Raw genomic sequence first — 21,585 nt, 5'->3', positions numbered from 1 at the left:
TGCCAGTAAGGATGGCAACGGGTTAGACCTAACAAGATCCGCATCTATCCCGATTAATAAACGACTCAATAAAAGAGTCTAGAGTCCAAGTCCAATTTGCTAGCCTCCAATTCGAAATCCACCGGACTTTCGAACCTCCGAACTACCAGAACTACGAAAATATCCGACTATGGCAATAATAGTAATGTATAAAAAAATTATTGCCTTGGAAAAACACGGTAGTAACATAAAAATTCCGGCGAAGAGAACTTGACCTTAATGATTGGTCCGATTGGATAAGAGCGGAAAAAAAAGGGAAAAAAAAAAACTTTCGCATTGAATTGAATATTGACTTAAACAGGCGTTTGTATTTGTTAATCCAAACAAAAAAGGTAGCTACATATATATGATCTGTATTTACGAATTATAAACTTGATCTCCAAATCTTGGATTCGTAGACCTCAGATCCCACAACTGGATTAAATATTTAACAAACTACAAATCACGAAACTTAAAAATAATAGCCACAGATAACATATCATTATATTTGATTTGGGATCCCACAAATCCACACTAATCCAACAAATTAAAGTAGTGTTTCTTAACAACTTCAATTATTAACCTAATCAGTAACCACCATGGTTACACATACACTCCTAGCCTCCCGCAATTTAGAAGGTGAATCATGGTGTGCACAGTAAGCATGGTGCACCTTAAGAACACTAGTATATAATTAAAATAACATCTGGTTACGTGAAAAGAACATGGATATTTTTATTTTTTATTTTTAATAAATAGTGAAATAATATGTTATTTTTTATAACAAAAAAGTGAAACATTATATCGCATGTTCTTTTGTCATAGTGTTATGTTCTTTTGTTTATGCACATGTGTTCTTTTGGTGCACATGGTGCACCATGCTCACTGTGCACCATGGTCCATAGTCCACGGATTGCCTCCGGTAAGCGCAAGCGTAAGATCGATATACAACGATATATTTGTAATGGACATGTCTCTTTATTTTATGTCCCAATCCTAATATTTTTGTCTAAAATACAATCTCTTTGTCTACAACACTATAAATAATATCCGGACCGAAGAAAATACGGAGTAACACTTGTCTATAACTCTTCTACTAAAAATATACGACGTATTAAGTTTAGAAAATGTTTTTTTTTTGGGCACTACAAAATAATCATTTTATAGAGATGAGGAATTTCGTCTCTATATAATCCAAATCCCTCTCAAAATGATGCTTAGAGACGGATTTGAACGGAAATTATTGTATCCGTCTCAAAATCCATCTCTAATAGATGCATAATTTTGTAGTGGGGGATAAGTTTATAAAATGTTATAATTATCTCAAGATGTCATATAATATAACGATATTAAATAAAAGAAAATCAATTATTAGGAGTGGGTAATATGATCCAAATTCAAATACAATCAATTATTGGAAAATGCTGCTTGGATCGGACTACCTACTGATTCTGATTATAAATATCACGTGATTCACATGATTAATCAGCCCCTAAAAAAAACAAAAAACAAAAATCAATTATTCAGGAAATTACAATAGTTGATTAATCTCATTCTCAACATTATCTGATTTATCTCCAACTCCCCTAACCCAGTTGACCTAATATTGCACGTACAGAATGCAACTGGCAATTACACCAATGAAGTACTCCGTATATCTATGATCGGTTTTATGTGTGGTTACTCCCTTTTTTTTTTATATATATTCTTTAACTTGTAATGCACTTGTGTAGACGTGTAGTTGTGAATTTGTGATGTGGATCATTCAGACGGAAGATCGAAAATACACCTTTCAAGGTTAAAAACTCTACAAAGGTCTTGTGTATCATTAGTGTACAACAAACTTATTGTTGTTTTTAACATGTTTTAATTATCTTTGTATATTACTCCGTATGAAGTGCTTAGAAAGAAATAATTTTTAATGGATACATGTTTTTTAAAGGTTTGTATAATTACCTTTTATAAATTAAATAAATCGACATACCACTTAAAAAAACACTGATTTATTTTTACCACCTATTCATTTCATATTTTGATTTTACCACCTAATTATTATTTTTTTATATAAAAAATGGATTTTGGCACAACTTAATGAATTTCATCCAAATTCCAAAAACTACTTGGAAGGGAACAAATACGGAGTATGTAACATATGATTTCATACAACAAAAGTTAACTCCCTATTAGACAACAAATCAACAATGAAAAACTACCAATTAGGCAATAAATCAATGACAAAAGGAAACAATATACAATTTTACTAAAAAACAAAAAGTTACAAATAAAAATTACTCCAACTAGGTAACAAATCAGAACAATTGAAAATTACTCAATTCAGAACAATTAAAAATTACTCCAATTAGGCAACAAATCAGAACATATTTTGTTAAGTAATGAAAGATAGACATGGGAGAGAGAGAAAGTGAACGAGCATAATCAGATAAGGTTTCATTCTAAAATCAATTAACAATAATATTAATAGGAGTATTTACTTAGATTTCATTAGATTATACCGTATGAGTTACATCCCGTTGTACTGTGAATGAGCTGAATTAAAGTACTCCAACAGTCCAACTATTGGAGTTTATTTTGTACAAGTGTAATTTTTTACTCACCTTTAAAAAGCTCTATAAATACTCAGAAAATAAGCCTAGCTTCATAATTCAGAAATCAGAACCATATAAATATATATACTCCATTGCCTGGTTTTTCCTTTAATTTCTCTAGTATCTTATATCTTTTGTTAACCATCTCTCTTTGACAATGGGCGCCATGGACGAGCATCAATATGAAATGAAACTAGAAGGTGCATTGAACTTGGGTTGCATGAAAACTGGTATGGAAATAGAACCAGAAATCCAGGCTGCTGTGAGGATCTTACTGCAAGGCTTGGGCGAAGATGTCGATAGGGAAGGCATCAAAAAGACTCCTCTTCGCGTTGCCAAGGCTCTCCGAGATGGAACTAAAGGTATGCTTGTGTTAGTGTGGTTGTTACCCTTTTATTTGCTCATACCCAAGATTACATTATACGTAGTATAAAATAAAAATGGATTTGATCAAAATGCAAGTCGGATCAAGCCGGGCCACGGCTTAAATATCCTGACCATTAGATCGGGCCAGACAGGCTCAGGAAACGGGCCTCAAATTTCTGCCCAAAACCCGCTATTTTCTTGCCGGCTCATGATGATCGGGTATGATTGCTCTTGTTTTTCTTTGCATTTAATTAATTAAATTAAATTAAACCTTATACTCCCCCTGTTTCAAAATAATAGGACACTTTGACTTTTGACACTATTCACAAATTTGAATTTGACTATCATTTGTGATTTATAGGTAAAGAAAAATATAGGCGTACGTGTGAGGTCTTGTTTGATTCCTCTCGTTATGTACTTTCAGAATATCAACTTTTTATAATATTTACGAATACAATTAGAATATTAATGTCCAAACATTTACATTAGCAAACGTAAAAAGATAAATTGTCCCCATTATTTCGAAACGGATGGAGTATGCACGAAGTATTTCAATTGCTATGACATTTAGGTGAAGGTTGTGCCTTTGTAGACCTGATCTTGAGCACGACCCGACCCACTTATTTTTGGTTGGCCTAGCCCGAATAATAGCGAGTTTTAGGCAGAATATTAGGCCTGTTTTAATGAATTTTGGGCAACTAAAAAAATAAAATTTTAGTTACAAAAATTGGCCATACTCGAAATACACCGAAAAATCGCTATTTTGGCTCGAAATAGCAGTTTTGGGTAAAATAAATAGGCCTGAAGTTTGGCCTGACCCCACATAACGGGCGTAATTTTGCGACTGTAGCCCAACCGGAACTTGACACGACCCGCCTTTTGATCAGGTCTATGCCTTAGTCGATGGTAAGCTGTCTACTTGTTATCCGTTAGGTCACAAGAGACCTTGCGCTAAATAACGGGAATCTTATGCACCGGGTTCGACCCCTAAAATGTTTTTAGTGTAATTGTTAATACAGGACTTCACAATTAGAAAGATCGCAATGTTGTTGTGGCCGATTTTACCACTCAATGTAGCTCACCGGTTTGTTAGTTCCCCTTAATATGAATCATTTTGAACTAGACTAGCATAATGTCAATGTGATGGTCCGACAAAATAAAACACGTTAAATTAGGCTTAGGAGCGTAACCATGACACAACAGGCAAACGCATAATCTAGCTTGTTGGCATAATGGAACAAAAATGTACATAGTTTTTTTTTTTTTTTGGTTGCAAATGAGCCACAAGGGCGGGGATGAGAATCAATCCCAGGATCACCTGGAACCGGGATGGAAACTCTAACCAACTGAGCTATCCATCACTCTCACAAAAACGTACATAGTAATTGTATTAATAGATTAATAAAAAATGATAGATTTAAGTAGATTTTACTTAATTAAGGAAAAAAGTTTTTGACAGAAAATTTTGAACCAGGAAGTGATATGTGTTATTTTTTGTGTCCATTTAGCAGAAAGTTATAGAAGTGAAAAGATTGTTTTGTAATGGAGGTATTAAAAAATGTTTATCAAGTGACATGTTTGTAATAAAATTCCATAAAACATACCGTGTAAATGTTCCAATTTGAATGTACCTTTCATAGTTGTTTGACTGTCTTTTTTTTCCCTCATTTTATGATAAAGTTCATTTGCAATTAAAATTCAGTCATAGTGGTTAAATATACAACCACATTTGCTAAATATAGTCATAAATCTTGTTTTGTTTTTACATGTTTTTTTTGAAAGGATTGTTTTTACTTGTTTATCAAGGAGGATTCATTAACTCGGAAAGCTTTCGAACCAACTTGCAGCAACAAATAAACACTTTTTTTTTTTACGGGAACAAAATAAGCACTTGATTGGCCTCGATTTTATCTTTTGCAGAACCCATAATCGACAAAATTGAATTTTGCAATTTGCTTGTGTTGTTTGGTGAACAGAATAGATTTTTGCAATTTGCTTGTTTTTGTGTCATACGCATTCTGATTTTTAGTTGTTGGAACTGATTTTTACCGATCAAAACTTGAAGCTCTCTACTACTCATCTCTTTTTTTAAATTTTTTTTTTAATTAACAAGTCACTTCATCGTTACGTTAAGAAGAAATTGCTTTTTAGGAGTACCACCTAAAACCAATAATGCAATGCCCCTATTGCTTTTTAGGAGTCACTTCATCGTTACGTTAAGAAGAAATTGCTTTTTTTTTTAATTAACAAGTCACTTCATCGTTACGTTAAGAAGAAATTTTAATTAACAAGAACTGATTTTGTTTTCACCATCTAAAAAACTAAAACCAAAACTTGTATTTTACCATCTAAAAGAAATTTAAAATTTGTTTTTTACCACCTGAAAATGAAAAAATAGATGAAATTGTTACGTGGACCAATATAACAGTTTCATCTATTTTTCTATTTATGATGGTAAAACAAAAGTTTTAATTTGTTTTACGTGTTAAAATCACAATTATATCTCCCAACTACTCCCTCCGTCTCTTTTTGTTTTTTACGTTTGATGTTTTTCACGCGATTTAACGACTATTTAATGTGCATTGAGATTCCTCTACTTTTTTTATTTAAACAAGAAAAATTGCGTTTATTTATAATGTTTTCACTTTTATCAAAAATCTGACATTGGGAAAATGAGAAATATTTAATGTCCAATGGATTTAATTGGTTAAAATAATATTTGGGCACAAATTTTGATAGAATATTAATGCATTATGTGACAATATAAAAGGAAATGTAAAGAACAAAATAAAACACCCAAAATGAAATACGTAAAAAACAAAAAGAGGCGGAGGGAGTAATAAGGTAGTACATAAACAATGGAAGGAAACAAATACCTAGCATGAAATTTCATGCAACAAATATTAACTCACGATTGGACAACAACCAATGAGCTGAGAGCTCAAGATATGTTATTATTTGGTACCCTGGAGGTACATGTAGCAGCTTTCGTTAATATATATAGGACCTACAAAATTAAAGGATCACAACGCGCACCAATTTTTTAATTAGTAACCCCTTAATATTACTCATTTTGAACTAGACTAGAATAACGCCATTATGACGGTCCGACACGGCAAAGCATGTTAAAGTAGACTTAAGCCCGACACAAGTCACACAACAAACAAAATACTTATCCTTGTTGGGAACCGTCGAATTAAAAATGTACATACTAATTATTTGGTAAATATTCCCTCCGTCCCTTAATACTCGCACCGCTTTTCTTTTCGGGTCGTCCCTTAATATTTGCATCGCTTCTATAAATGGAAATTTTTACTGATATTATATTATTTCTCACAATTACCTATTAACCCACCTACACCCCTACTCCCTGCAAAAAATATTTAAAAATTTACATCCTTCGCACACCACTCCCCATACCTTACACATTTCCCACTAACTATATTAAAAAAATACCCCACTATCAACAAACACCCATTAAATTAATAAGTTAATTCAAGTGCCTTAAATTCCGCACTGGTCAAATCGCTGCGAGTATTAAGGGACGGAGGGAGTATATACTGTATTATGCGTGTGCATAAAAGTCTTACGCTAACAATTTCTACTTTTTGCAGGTTACAAGCAGAATGTGCAGGAGATTGTGGAAGGTGCTCTATTTCCTGAAGCAGGACTTGAAAATAACAGAGTTGGCCAAGCAGGAGGAGTTGGAGGTCTTGTAATAGTCCGAGATCTGAATCTCTATTCATACTGTGAGTCTTGTTTGCTACCATTCCAGGTGAAATGCCATGTAGGTTATGTTCCATCCGGACAACAGGTTGTCGGCCTTAGCAAGCTATCTAGAGTTGCTGATGTCTTTGCTAAGCGCCTCCAAAATCCACAACGACTAGCAGATGAAATATGTTCATCTTTGCAACTTTCCATTAGGCCAACTGGTGTTGCTGTTGTTCTTGAGTGTCTTCATATTGATTTTCAGTCTGGTGGGTGGGAAAAGCTGATGGTCTCGTCAGGATCTGGGGTTTTTCAAGACCAAAAAGATGTTAATAATAATAACATTTGGACTGAGTTTTTCAGTCTTTTGAAGATTCAAAGCTCTGTATCTGGTAACACCCAAAAGAGAATTAACTCCATCAGTCATTGGTGCCCATCTGAAGCTTCTGAAACCAGTACTATTCCGCCGTCTGGTATGATCAGTGCAGTTACTTCCATGCTTAGAGCTTTGGGTGAAGATCCTCTAAGAAAAGAGCTTGTTGGTACTCCTACTCGCTTTCTCAGTTGGCTTATGAACTTTCAGATCTGTAGTATTGAGAAAAAGCTGAATGCATTTGCTGGTAATATGTTGGAACCTAATATGAAAGCAAATGGTGAAGTGAAATGCAACATGAAGGCCTATTCAGAGCTTAACTTGCCATTGTGGTCAATGTGTGAACATCACTTGCTTCCTTTTTATGGAGTGGTGCATATAGGTTACTTTTCTGCTGAAGAAATAAATCCTACCAGAAAGTCCATTCTTCAGGAAGTTGTGCACTTCTATGGTTCCAAGCTACAGGTGCAAGAGAGACTTACTAAAGAGATTGCTGAAACAGTTGCACCTTTTCTTGGTGGAGACGTAATAGTCGTAGCAGAGGCTAGCCATACATGTATGCTTTCTCGAGGTGTCGAGAAGTTTGGGAGTAGCACAGCCACAGTTGCTGTTCTTGGTCGATTTTCAACTGATTCTGAGGCTAGAGCATTGTTCCTGGGAAGTCTTCCCTAGCTAGTTAAGTGTATTCGAATTTGTCATGATAGATCTTTTAAAACATTTGCTGTAAGGTCATATGTTGTCTGAATGTCTGTTGTGTTGAATAAAAGTATAAAACATCGATCATCTTTATTAAGTTGTGGTTTCTCCTGAACATCTCATTCTTTTACTCTTTAAGAACTGGTTATGGCATTGTAGTTTTTGAATTTGGAACATTGCTAGACTGTTTTACTGACTACCGTCAACTTATGCCGTTTTTAATCTTGGGAAAGTTGGTTTCCAACCTTTGACCCAAAAAAAATAATCATTTTTCAGTTAAACATACGGAGCCCACATAAACCCCAACTCACTTGAACCGGCCCGGTTCAAGCTTGCACCCGGGTAAAGATTAAAAGCCATCTTACAAACGTTATCAAAAGATAATCTCTCGAGAATTAACAATCAGAACAACCAATTGCATGTTAGTACAGGGGTGATTGGGCTGAACTTGGTAGGGAGAACCTGTGTTCGATCCCCACAATATCAATTGGGAAGGGACTGTAACCTATCCACCCAAAACTCGCCCCGAATCCGAATTAGCCATAAGAGTGAACCGGGTGCTAACACCCAAAAAAAACAATCAGAACATGCATCTTGCTTCTTGCAAGTCCAAAACCCGGTTTAAACCTTGTGCATTGTCTACATCGGAATAAGCAATTAAGCACAAGTTGATAGTAGCTCATTATATATTATTGTTTGTAAATTGGTTTTTTATATTCCAAGTAAATATTAAATCGGTTTCTTATGTTGCGCGGTTAGAAAAAATTCTTAAATCAAATCAAACCAGAACACTATAACACGGTTTTGTTTATAGTTTGGTGCTATTTATACAATATATAGAGTTTTCAAACCATATTTTGAATACCTATCACATCCATGATCCATTGCATCAATTACTCAACCACTGTCGCGTTGGCGTTAAAAAATATATCTCGTATTAATATTCAATAATACTTATTATTTTAAAAAATACATTTATGTATAACAAATATACTTCGTACGTATTAGATTACCTTTTATATTCAATTTCTCTACGTATATACTTTTCACAATCACATATTCACACTGAGTTTAGAGCCTTAGAAAATTTACGTATCGTGTTTTTGCAACTACCAAGTTTATAACATCATTCTACCGTAATTACCAACATAAGTATTGGAGTAATTAATAGGAAATAAACAAGTAGAAAATCTTCAACGTTGTGGTTGGGCTAGGGTTTCACCTTTCGAAAACTTTTAAAGTTTCGATCATCGTTTTAGCGCATCCCATCATAATTTCTTCCTTTTACCCGCGCAAAAAGTCCATTTTTCATCCTTAACGTCACTGACAACAAATATTCGGGACATTTTTCTTTTCCTACCACGTCCACATCAAATTGTTCCACCACACAAGCTACTATTGACTTCATTTGTAGGTACGCCATCTCTTTCCCTAAGCAAATCCTTGGACCGGCATGAAAAACCGGGTACCGAAACGGATTTTCCGGCTTATATAAACCGTTCTCGTCAATCCATCTTTCGGGTTGAAAAACGAAGCAATCCTTACCCCATATGCTCTCCATTCTCCCCATAGCATACGTATTATATATGACAAACCAATCTTTCTTAACTTCTGTGCCATCAGGAAAAACATCATCTTCCAAACATGATCTTGCATCCATTGATACAGGAGGGTATAATCGTAAAGTCTCAGATAACGCCGCATGTAAGTAATTCATTTCTTTTAAATCGTCAAAATCGTATGTATCTCCGACCTTTTTACCTACTCTTGCCCGGACCTCCCCCACTTCGGACCGAATCTTTTTCAAAACATCCGGATTATTTGATAACAACCAAAAAAACCAACTTAACCCGGATGACGTTGTATCTCTCCCAGCTAGGATAAAACTTATCACAACATCCCTTAAGAAATTGAATTCATGTTTTAATACACTAATTTCTTCTGTGGAAGAAATAAAACGTGACAATATATCTTGGTAATTTAAATTATTATTACTATTTTCTCGTGACATTTCGTCTAACTTTGTCCGTATGATCTTATCAGCAAAATCGTGGACGGTCTTGATTGACTCCCTTAGCCTCTTCTCCGACCCTACATTAAACATTTTCTTGATTTTCCATAGAAAAGGGAGCGCGTACAAGAAACGCCCCGCACTAAGCGTGGCGGCTTCCTCAAAAGCCCTCATGAACTCGGACTCACCCGACCCATGACCCGCCAAGCAACCCGGGTCATAATCAAACGCCAACTTACAAACATTATCAAAAGCGAACCGCTCAAGAATATCTTGCAAATCAAAAACCCGGTCTGACCCGGATGCTTGTTTTAGAAAAGGGACGAGCCGGGTTATGATCTCAAACCTTACATCATCTAAGACAAAGTTCTTAAGGGAACGCTTATTAAACTCAAAACTGGCAGTCTTACGTTGGAGACGCCAAAGATGGTTGTCGGCGTTGAAGATTCCGGTGCCGAGGAAGTCATGCAGGAGAGAGATGGAGTGATCACCTTTCGGGTAGTTTTCGAAACGGGTTTTGAGGATGTGTTCAACGTTGGGAGGGTAAGCGGTGATGACATCACCATGGCGTTTGCCTGGGCGGAAGAAGGTGGAAGTGTGGGTTGGGGTAGAAGCGAGAACCTCGGTGGTCCAGTCGAGGAAGCGGTAGCGGTTAGCTACGAACTGTGGTAGGGTGCCTATGAAAGGGTATGTTTTGAACCCAACATTAGGTTGTTTTTTGGTGTATAATATCAAGTAGAGTGATGAAAGAAGGATTAAGAGGAGAGTAATTAACAGGATAATTGACTCCATATTTAATTAATTGTGGTAATTAATAATGGATGAACAAGAAAATTGTATGATGATAGCATGAGATGAGGATTGCAAAATGGCCATGTCTAATTTAATTTATAGACAAAAGTTGAAGAAGTAAATTTTACTACGTTGTTTTTTTCACTTCAAGGCAATATAAAATTACAAATAGACCAGTGAGATTTGAAACTGTGACATATCAATTATCATTCACAAACACGCTTATTCTAAACCACTATGCATGTCAAGAACTCATTGGTGTAATGTTTTTGTTAGATTGTGTTCAATTGGAATGAAACAAAAATACAAGTTAATATTCCGTAATTAACTAAAGTTGCCTTTTGGGGTATTGGCCCAAAGCTAAGTCATTCTATAAATCTACTACACATAGTACGGAGTGTGTGTTGTATTGGATGTCTTATCAATATGAATGAGAGAGGGTGTGGGGACAAAAAAATTAGTTGGAACAAAGAGACAATATAATAATTGTGGAGTCATTCCTAATTTAGAAGTGTAACAATTAATATGGGACGAACGAAAAAAGAAAGTGTAGCAACTAATCTGGAACGGAGGGAGTATTTGATTTAGCATGTTACAAACTTACTTCCAATCCTTAAAAAAAATCCCATTTTCTTTCAACACATTTTTCAATGATATTTTTTTATCGATCTCTATTTATGTATTAGTAAGAAAACATATATACGGAGTATATTTTATATTTCTAAAGTACTCATTTGAAATGAATCAAACAAGAAGGTACTGTATAACTAACATGTTGGTGGAGTTGGTGGGGAATTCACCTTTGCAGGTTTTGGATTTAAAAAATTGCTAAACTTGAGATTACAGTTTACCAGTTAGTTTTTTTTCTCATGACAGACTGGTAATTAAGACTCTGATCTGCAGGTAGAATTACTCACGTACTGTTGAGGATTTTGGATGACCTAAAGTTATGTAAGAAAGAAAACTTACAAAACGCATTACCTGATGCTGGAGTGAAATGCTTGCTGTTCATATCCAGAAACACAATTGTTTTGCCTTTGAAGCTGATAAAATCTCAAAAACAACATCATTTACATGCCAGCAACAATGATTCGCTGAATGAAGCAGATATAATTTCAAAACAAGATCGTTTTACACACCAGCAACAACTCCTGGCCTTGTTTTATTCTTATGATTAACAACTATTGTCATACAACACTATAACAGACATTCAAAGTTCCTTCACAGAATCACAATACAATTTTATCAGAGACAGTATTTTGACACTTCAAAAGTAAAGGTATATCTATACATACATCATGCACATGGAGTTAAGACTACATATAGCTAGTTGTTGTACATACATACACACATCAGAACATCTTTAGCACAAGGCTGCAACCTCACCTTAGTCAGAGTCTAACCACAAGTGCCGAATCTTGTGCCATTTTACTGCTGCTTTAGGGTGTCGCTGTTCTGGAGACGGTGATCGAGATCGTGATTCTCGCCGTTTATGACGATAATCTTCAACAGATCTCGAAGGAAAAGTTGGCTCAGATGTAATTACAGAAGATTTCAAGGGCAAAGCTTGCTCAGAATTAGTTGCAACAGTTATTGTTGGCAGAGTTGGCTCAGATGAAATAACAGCAGAGTTTGAAGAGGGAAATACTTGCTCAGGCTCAGATGTCACCGCAACAGATTCTGTGGATAAAGTTGGTATAAGTGTAGTTTGAGGTTCCACATTCTCGTATCCTCGGTTCTTATGAGAATGATTTGCAGCAGAAGTTGACACTGAATTGGACTGATATGTTGTAAGAGGCTCACGGGGTATGTAGGAATGATGTGCTTCATTTGAAGGCAACTTTATCGCAGATGTCACTATTGGATCGTTATGTTTATAACCTTGATTAATTGGCATGATAACACATGCCATTCCCAAGAGTATTGCCGTAAATATCAATGTCAATATAGACGTTCCTGAAACCTGCAAAAAATATGTAATGTGTTAACCTGTAGCCACTTTACCCTAGGATGCTTAATTGACCTCAAAATGGCAACCCACTATACAAAGAACAGAAGAAAGCATAAGCCGAGATAGAAACAAAGGTTTGAACATAATTTCTGCTACAACTGCCAAACTCCAAAAGGCTTTACAAATAAGCAAGCTCAAGTCTACAATATGCATTTAATGTACGATATTGTATTGAAAATATTCCTTTAGAAAGATCTACCTTCCTAAAATGAAAAAGAAAACGAATCTAAAACCAAAAGCATGATGCAAGAACCAATCTGAACTGAAATGTCCTAAAAAGTTTCAATATTAGAAGACTTTTAAGTGATCCAGCCTAAAGATGTGAATAGAATCAAGATCTAGACCGCTAGTTTCTTACGGTACAAAAGTTTATGACAAGCACAGGGAACGAGCTTCTAAAGTTTTAAGCCCCAGTATCAAAATCGAAAAAACCCAAATCAGTATTTATATCTTCCATTACATGAACTACCAAGCAGGTTTAGAGAGTGCAGAGGATCAAACCTTATCTTTGACACCGCCCACAAAGAAAGTACTCCCGCCAAGCCAATCTCTAGACTCTTTGCAAGGGATATTTTTGTCCGCATGTTCTAAAGAATATCTTATCATGTCAACTATTGTCAGTTCACTAGTAGGATCAGAGTTGTCTGTAAAAAATATTAATTAGTTAGTCTCTTGGTAAACATTGATTTCACTCTAAAGAAAAGCCAATTATTCCAAGTCATCACCTGGTATGTCAAATATTTGTTTAGCTGGTGGCACACCCAACTTCTCTCCTAGGTACACGCGGACACGTGCTCGGTCCCCTAGAGAAAGTAAATCACCATGTGTGACTACAATAACAGGCTTATCATCTGCAATTAAGAAAACACCAGGTACTGGTGGTTAGATCTGCATCTATCCAGAACAATGAACAAACCTGCAAAAAGAGGGAGAAAGATGCAACTATGCAAGACATCGCGTTGCACATGTACTTGATAATGAAGGTAGAATATATATGCATATCATATATGACAATTTCGTTAAGAAAAATGGTAAGGACTATAAAAGTGTTACACACAATAACAAAGATAGAACAGACATACATGAAAAACAAGATCCAGAGAATACAGAAGCCCAATTAAAAAAGCTTTTTGTTACTCTCTCCTTAACTCAATAAAGTCCATGCATGAACATACCATCCACATATGTTGTAGCCAATAAATTTAAGAGCTTCATTACCTTTGAATGACAGATACGGGCAGCTGAAAGCCTTGACCACCATTTCCATGTAAGCTCTATCTTCTTTCTTGTCCCTATTCATAGATCTAAGGACTTGAAAGCCATTAACAATAAATATAACGAAGTTGACCTTTCTGATCACAGTAGAAGGAGTACCACTTTGTTGAGCTTTGCATTTCAGTGACATCTTTAGGCTAGGAGTATCTGAATCCCTGCACCAGATAAAACCAAAACAAAGTCATTTGATACTTCACCCTGGAGAAGCAGTGCCAGAACCACCATTGTCAAATTACCATACCTGATAACTAGCTCTCCGTGACGAACCCCTTTGGTCATCCAACGTTGGAGCATTTCATCATTATCAGCAAAATTTTCAGACAAGCTACGTGTGTCATACAAACAAAATGAAGCTGAGCTTCTGGGAACCATATATTCCTGAAGAAAGTACGTCCCTTCCCCGGTAGACGGGTTATCTGGAAAGTGGTGACAAACAATCAAATTGTGAGCTCTCTTTGTTGCGAACTTGTATCAAAACCCATAAAAGAACAGGGGAAGCTTAAATACATGTGACTTGGGCTCTTTCTGATGCAAACTTGTCATCTTCGAACACTCTTGATATTTTGTTAACCAGACTGCTTTTCCCAGATCCTGTAGGACCAATCAGTAAGAGCGTGGTCGTTTTTGGTATTACATAATTACTTAGCTTCTTCCCACCAGGATTACTGATCCATGAACCAGGGTTGTAGCTGCAAAGATGAGACAAAATCAATGTCTCAATTTCTATAATATGTCATTCAACATGAATGTTCACTTTCCTGTTTTAGTAGAGTTTCGACAATACTCAGAAACTCTCTTTTCTAGTCATTTCCAAAGGCTATCTCTTATATTAACTTCATCCATGCAAGTCTGACGTTTCTTCTAAAAGTAAGGAAGATATGTATAATTTCAATGCTACAACTTTCCTATGATGGGAAAAAGTAGTTGAAACCATAAGGTAAAATAGCAGTGGAATCCCAGTTATTGGAAATTTTTTGTTGATCCCAACCACCACAGGCTCCTTAAACACCAGTACTGCACCACCAGAGTCGTTAAAGTTACCACTAAAAATGTTCCGGCACAACAGCCTAAGGTACTGCCCAAATTATGTACCACCAAAATTATCTAAGGTACTACCACTCCCATATACGACCAAATGAAACGGAATGGACTGCTTTATTGATAATAAGTTCTGGCACAGGAATAGAAAGCCTAATCTGAAGGGTGAAAGGATCATATAGGATGAAAGTTTCGAGCTTAAATGGAAAATTTAAATGAAAAGGAACAGGATCAATAGGTTTAAATAACTAATTGGAGGGTATTAGTGGCACACAAGTAAGACAAAATTATCATAATTATAAAAGCAAAATGAGAACTAAAAAGAGAACAAACCTCAAAATTTCACTCTTTGCTTGATAAAGGCCCTCTTTTGGAACCCATAATTCATCGTAACTCCTCATAATCTCATTGTAAGCATTCTTTCTCCTCCTCAAATTTCCATCAAATTCCACAGAATTTGAAGAAATTCCATGACTCAGTTCATCCAATTCTTTAGGAACAAATTCATATGACTCACTTATTGATTCATCACCATCCCTGAACCGACAAAACCCCCTCAAAAAAATCAAAATTTACCCAGAAAACAACTATTGCAATCATCAAATTTCAGTAAAACTAATCAATACCCCCAATTAAAAAATAAAAAGCCCAAATTACCTGTAAAATGAAGAAGGATAAGATGGGTAATCTGGGTAATCACTCTCCAGGGAAGACAATTCATCTTCTGCTCAAAATTCAAACATGGATATATTCAATATTGCAATAAAACCCCATTAAAAAAAACTAGCACAAAATTACAACTTTGAAAAAACAAGATTAAAACTAATTATAAAAAAAAGATGGAAACTTTATGAATGTAAACTAGCTTAATTCGGAATCGAATTCCGTCTACTCATTACTTATAGCGGCTCTAAATACAACAAAATGGGAGCTTTAGCTTTGAACAAGGAAGAGGAAAAGGAAAATACCAGATGTAGAACAAGGAAGATGATCACCACCCATTGAACCTGACTTCCTCTCCCCCAACGAAAGCTACAACGAGGGCAAGATTAGAGTTAATGAATTGTGCTGGATTTCTTCAACTGAAGCGCATTAATTATTAAACGAGAAAAGAAGTGTATTTGTCAGGAAAATATTTTATGAATTTGCTTATTGTTTTTCAGGACTCGCTACTCAGGAGTCAGGAAATGGTAAGCGGTTGAACTTGGAAGTTTTTGCACTGCCCAGATCAAACTCGAGCTTCAATGCTGTACAAATTACAATGTATTAAAAAAACATTATTAAAAAAATAAAAACATTTGTTAACTAGAAACAACTCATTAAATCGTTATGGGCAATTTGAATTATACACCTGGGTGCTTATTACTGGATGCTCAATAAGCACTGCACCCTATTAAACATTTATTAACACCTATTGAACAGGAAGAATGATTTTATTCTGTAGTACTTTGTAGATCGTTTAACATTTATTTAACTCATTAGACTAACAGAGTCTGCTTGATAATTTGTCATTTGTATTAGAAGAAGTGACGTGGTATGTGATTTAACACGGATAAATAAAAATTGTATAATTGAGATAAAATAAAACTGTAGGTACTGTAGATAAAATAAAAGGGTGCTTCATCTCACAATTCCACATGGGTACTTAGGTGGAAGACGTTGAACACTTGAGCCTGTAATGTTGCTAAATGGTTGATGTTGGAGCCTTATTTTATTAGTGGTAGACTATTTTATAACTACACTTAAAAAACTTTAATCTATTCTTTAACTATAGCATAAACCATTTCTTTTTCTAATGCAAATGGCATAACCATTTAATTGTTTGTAAATGGATGTAATTAAATTTTTATACTCCTATCAAAAAATATATATGTACGGAGTATACAATAGTTTTGATGTGCAATATAGAGGGAAATACTACTTAAAAAACTTTAGTCTATTGCCTTTTCATTTTTTACTGGCTTACATATTCTAATCAGAGCAACATTTATTTTGGTAAATTATGACTAACGAGATTAAAGTCTAGCTAGTGTGTAAGTATAAGATTGGAGAGAAAGAATGGGAGACGACCTTAATTAACTTGATGAATACGAAATGCACATTCATCTTGATGGCAACCGAATACAAGTTTTCAGTATTAAAAGACTTTCTTCTTTCTCCCAGCATGGTAATTGCCATTAGAGAGTGTCATTATTTTCTATTCAATCTTACATGGTTTATAATAATGTTGAAGGAATGTTTCATTCTTATCAAGTTAAAGATTACATCACCCTTAAGTAACGATATGATTTCTATATACTCCGTACTCGACAAGTACCAATCAAGTACACTGAAATCAAAATCATTTTGACAAGTTACTCCGCACTTATCATATTCGGATTGCATAACCAACCAACATAAGTTGGTGGGAAACTCACAAGTTCGAGCCCCATCAACTGCATAATGCTTGAAAGCGACTCAAGCAATGACCTGCAGAGTTTGGCTGGTTAACCTGTGCTAAATGCTGGTTCAGTAGGATCCCTTCTTCTTACCTATAAAAAAAATAAATATATCCGGATTGCATACTCCATATTTGATGACAATATTGACAAAGTGAGTGGAACAATCCCTACTCAACTGCGCATAAATTCAAAACCGGTGGGCAGTAGTCGAGATTTAACTGGTAGAACAGTGAATTGCCAAGGCAGATTGATGCAGCATCTTAAAAAATGTAAGTGGAAGGAACAAAGTAACAGCAACAGCAAGATCAATTTTATAGTCAATATAAGGAACAAAGTAGTAAGTAGCAGCAACAGCAAGATCAAGTTTATGGCATTATTCGTCCGTCCAAAGAGACAACAGAAATAGTCAATATGACAAGTTGTACCACCAGCAAATCACTTTTTTTAGATCTGATTTCGCAAATGTGGTCGTCCAAAATAAAATAATCATGACATGTGTGGTGTGATGTGATATGCTCTATTAAATTACAATTGCTTATTATAAATCATAATATCTGGGTAAAAGGGTAGATGCAGCAGGACTGCCAGGAGCCTTGATAGCACAACAATGGTACCCGTTGATGAGAAGCTCCAACTGGGACGGACACTGGCCTGTTCCGAATCATATAAAATTGACCAGTCTTTCGATTTGAATACCTGAATAATTTCACTCACAGAGTACTTGATATTGGGATGTTAAAACTTAAAACTGAAATTTTCAAAAAAGAGTCGGATATCTACTGCTGGAACAAACATCGTTCATGTGTGCTATTTCTCATACATTGCTCAATACATTTACATTACAATCGGACGGACAAGTGCTTGCATATCAAATAGTCAATACCTAATCCATTTCTTTCCGAAAATTGTCAAAATTGTGCCGAGCTTAATTATTGTACTAGTCTGCTTATTATGAGGCTATGAAAAGGAAGGCAAAGAGGTACATTAGGTGGTTTACTAGTGTCAAGACTGATAAACCTCTGGAAGCTGAAGGCCTACACTGGCAGCTGATTTTCCAAGTATCCTTTTCATCTCATCTGTTCTGTCCACAGCAATATTGTACGAGAATAGCAGCTCCTAAGAAAGAAAAAGGTTCCAAGATCATTTATTAAATAAAGACACCAGTGCACCAATTGACATAGATTTTGTAGCAGATGAGCATAAATACTTGGCAAAAACATTACAGTATGGTCCTAAAACAAATACTTCGTATAAGATTCAGATGATGCATTGTTGATATCCACAAACTTTAAATACTTTCTCGAGTTTCTTCAGCATTGAAACCGGGCATTGAAACAGGGCCAACAGTTCAATTCTACTTAATGTTCATTTCCGCTATCAAGTACTTAGAAAGAACAAATCAAAGAGCTCCCAAGAAAAGAAAAGAAAAAAAAGCAGATGGATTTAACACATAAATGATAAATAGACAGCTTACAAACAGCATCAGAAAACTAACTGAAAAGATGCACTCGAGTATCATGCAAATTATTTGGTAGCAAAACCCAATACTCTTAAATAAAAACTGAGGGACTCCGGCAAAATCAAAACATCCCATAATGAACAAGAGTATGAGAGGGCAGAAGATTTCAACAAAGAAATAGAAAGCATACATTTTTTCAAGGGAAACTATACATAAAAAGAACATGAAAGAAACAAGTTATGGCTTCTTCTTCTATGTATGTCTAATTGTCTATAAATGAAACTTCACTGCACAAATAGCAAGGCTAAAGAACAAAATACCTGGTGATGATGGACACTATTAAGCAAGAAAGTGTAATCACGAGCAAGCTTCAGTTTGTTCTGCAAAGATGATGGATCCAACAGTCCCCGGTTCTTCTTAAACTCTTCCATTATAAAATCACTGAAGTGTCGCTTGTAGTCCTCCTGACCAATGTGTTTCTTCACGGATTTGAGAAGGTGCCTACAAACTTTCACAGCATGTAGACCTTCTGACCCCATTCCTTCTCTTTCTCCCTTCTTAATGCTAAATGCGTTCTTGCTTCCTTCCTTTCTGGCACAAGGGTACCGAATGAACAAGTCAGCTTTTAGTAAAGACAGTAGTATGCAAGTCAGAAGAACAAAAATCTTCCTAAGGACAACACGACAGAAATAGGACGAGTTTGGATATCATTGGTGGATACAAGTGATGTTCGGGAGGGGTTCCATGTGTTCATATTAGTTCTTAAATGCAACTTGATTCCAACATTGGTGTACATTTTTCTCAAAAGAAGCCACATATAGGCGGTAGTTGATTTACAAAGTCATCTTCTTCACCATGACATATTGATATGTATCAAAATCAAATATTGGAATCACTTGTTCATAATAATCACGGCCCGTTTGGTAATTGGTAATAAATGGTAGCAATGGGATTAATCAAAGTGTAATTTGGCTAGAAAAAGTAACACCATAATGTTGTCCATTGTAATGCAATATCATCTAAACTTGTGTTTTTCTTCATGAATTTCCAATATCTCCTCCTAAATGGCTAAAGGCATGTTTGGATAGCAAAACATAAAGGAAAGGAATGGCAGGTAAGGAGGAGAAAGGGGAAGGGAAGGTGAACTCAATTTTCTCTCAAAATCTCTCCAATTTTAAAGGGGTGGTGCTCACTAGAGAGGGAGGGAAAATGAGTTCTCCCTCTCCCACCCCTTCCTTCCTTCCTTCCTTTCCCTTCCCTCCCTTTCTCTCCATTTTCTCTTATCCAAACAAAGTGTAAGTGTTTATGGATGATAATGCAGATTTATGAAGAAAATGAGATACTCAAAGTAAATTTCTTTACTATACAGGCATTGGTATTTGACTTATGTTACAAATTTAAAATACAATTTCACTCCCAATACTACCATTTATTACCAACTACTAAACAGGGTGTTTTACTTCATTACATCCCGCTCTCAAAAATCTCAACTATTCAAAACATGATAAGCTCCTTCCAATGATTTCGGAATACAACACAATCTCCAAAACACCAAATGCAGACATAAGCTGAATAATCCACAACACTTGCTCTCCACTTTCGACAAGGCAATGGCATTGGCTATTTACTACTCCTTCCATCAACAACTAATTTCATAACGATATGCCAACCCCTCAAAATTATGGATTAACCCTACCATTTCTATAGTTTTTCCTTCCCATATGCTCTCCATCACTCCAAGTAAGTAAGCGTGTGTTTGGAATCAAACCATAATCAATTTCTATTTTAGTAAGCGCCACGAATTCTCCAAACATCCTAAAATAGTGTGTATGCAATCAGGCCCGACCCTGAGGCAGGGCAAGAGGGGCGCCCACCCAGGGCCAAGGAGATATGAACGGTGATTGTCAGAAAACTCTAATCATATCAAAAAGGATAATACGAATTTCAAGTAGAATTGTGATAACACCAAAACAAACCCAACAGAATATAGAGTTCAGAACCCATTCTATCAGAAAAATCGAATCATATGACCACAAAGCTAACAAAAAGTCCAACAGGATATATTAATAATTTAGAAAATTATATTTTTGAATCAACAAAATACAAATAAAATCAGAACGAAAATTCGATATAAAATAGTTGTAGATAATTACCGAAAATAGCAGCAGCGTTGAAGGAGAGGTGGTTGGCAAGGGCGCCGCCGACTAGGGGTGGTGATACAACTACAACTACAACTACAACTACAAGATGTTGCTTTTGATGTTAGGGTTTAAAGAGGAGGAGGATGTGGGAGGAGGAGAGGACATGCCGCATGCGACTACGATTTTGGTAGATTTGGTGTTTGAGGAGATTGAAAATTATTTTCTCCTGTTTTACCATTTGCGCACAAACACTACGGGAGGTTGTTTTTTCGCATATCACATATGTGTGGAAATACACATATCAATTAAAAGACAAATAGCTAAAAGACAAAAAAAGAAGTACCATTCATATTTAAAAAAGTACCATTCGCTAAAAAAAGTATCATTCTGTAAAAAAAAGTACCATTTTTGTTTACAAAAGTACCATTTAATTTCATTTTTGTCCTTTTTCCTATTTTGTCTTTTATTCTGATATGTATTTGCCCATACATATCTTATATGCGCTTGTACTTCCTCAACATTAGGCACATAGTTACCTCCCTCAGTGTTGCCCCGTTAGACATTTTATGCGGTTATTATGCCAAAAAATAAATTTTGTTGGTTAAACCCCCAACAACCAATATTATATATTTAACAACCTATTTATAAAA

At 35.5% G+C, this 21,585-nt stretch overlaps 4 protein-coding genes across 5 annotated transcripts; 1 reads left to right on the top strand and 3 right to left on the bottom strand.

The window, feature by feature from the left end:
• Nucleotides 1–2,440: 2,440 nt before the first annotated feature.
• LOC110803219 (GTP cyclohydrolase 1) lies at nt 2,441–7,999 on the top strand. Its single transcript, XM_022008715.2, has 2 exons — nt 2,441–2,986; nt 6,605–7,999. Exons 1-2 carry the CDS (start codon nt 2,782–2,784, stop codon nt 7,741–7,743), a joined length of 1,344 nt encoding a protein of 447 aa, XP_021864407.2. The 5' UTR covers nt 2,441–2,781; the 3' UTR covers nt 7,744–7,999.
• A 694-nt stretch (nt 8,000–8,693) lies between these two features.
• Nucleotides 8,694–10,681, bottom strand: LOC110802772 (cytochrome P450 CYP94D108-like). Its single transcript, XM_022008225.2, has one exon. The coding sequence runs from the start codon at nt 10,568–10,570 to the stop codon at nt 9,023–9,025; it is 1,548 nt and encodes a 515-aa protein (XP_021863917.1). The 5' UTR covers nt 10,571–10,681; the 3' UTR covers nt 8,694–9,022.
• A 979-nt stretch (nt 10,682–11,660) lies between these two features.
• LOC110803211 (uncharacterized) lies at nt 11,661–16,144 on the bottom strand. Its single transcript, XM_022008707.2, has 9 exons — nt 15,863–16,144; nt 15,552–15,618; nt 15,228–15,431; nt 14,364–14,545; nt 14,098–14,272; nt 13,800–14,011; nt 13,307–13,432; nt 13,083–13,225; nt 11,661–12,533 (listed from the first exon to the last, which is right to left on the bottom strand). The coding sequence occupies exons 1-9, from the start codon at nt 15,894–15,896 to the stop codon at nt 11,958–11,960; spliced, it is 1,719 nt and encodes a 572-aa protein (XP_021864399.2). The 5' UTR covers nt 15,897–16,144; the 3' UTR covers nt 11,661–11,957.
• Nucleotides 16,145–18,089: 1,945 nt separating this feature from the next.
• Nucleotides 18,090–21,157, bottom strand: LOC110803195 (uncharacterized). Of its 2 annotated transcripts, none has more exons than XM_022008687.2 (3): nt 20,948–21,157; nt 19,115–19,385; nt 18,090–18,451 (listed from the first exon to the last, which is right to left on the bottom strand). In XM_022008687.2, exons 2-3 carry the CDS (start codon nt 19,331–19,333, stop codon nt 18,338–18,340), a joined length of 333 nt encoding a protein of 110 aa, XP_021864379.1. In that variant the 5' UTR covers nt 19,334–19,385; nt 20,948–21,157; the 3' UTR covers nt 18,090–18,337. The 2 variants fall into 2 exon arrangements, with proteins under 2 accessions (XP_021864379.1, XP_021864387.1); XM_022008695.2 differs by having other exon boundaries at nt 19,115–19,381.
• Nucleotides 21,158–21,585: the final 428 nt, after the last annotated feature.

The sequence above is a fragment of the Spinacia oleracea genome, chromosome 1, assembly GCF_020520425.1.
Source record: "Spinacia oleracea cultivar Varoflay chromosome 1, BTI_SOV_V1, whole genome shotgun sequence".
In the NCBI taxonomy this organism is placed as follows: Eukaryota; Viridiplantae; Streptophyta; class Magnoliopsida; order Caryophyllales; family Amaranthaceae; genus Spinacia; species Spinacia oleracea.
This window is presented reverse-complemented; position numbering and strand designations above follow the sequence as displayed.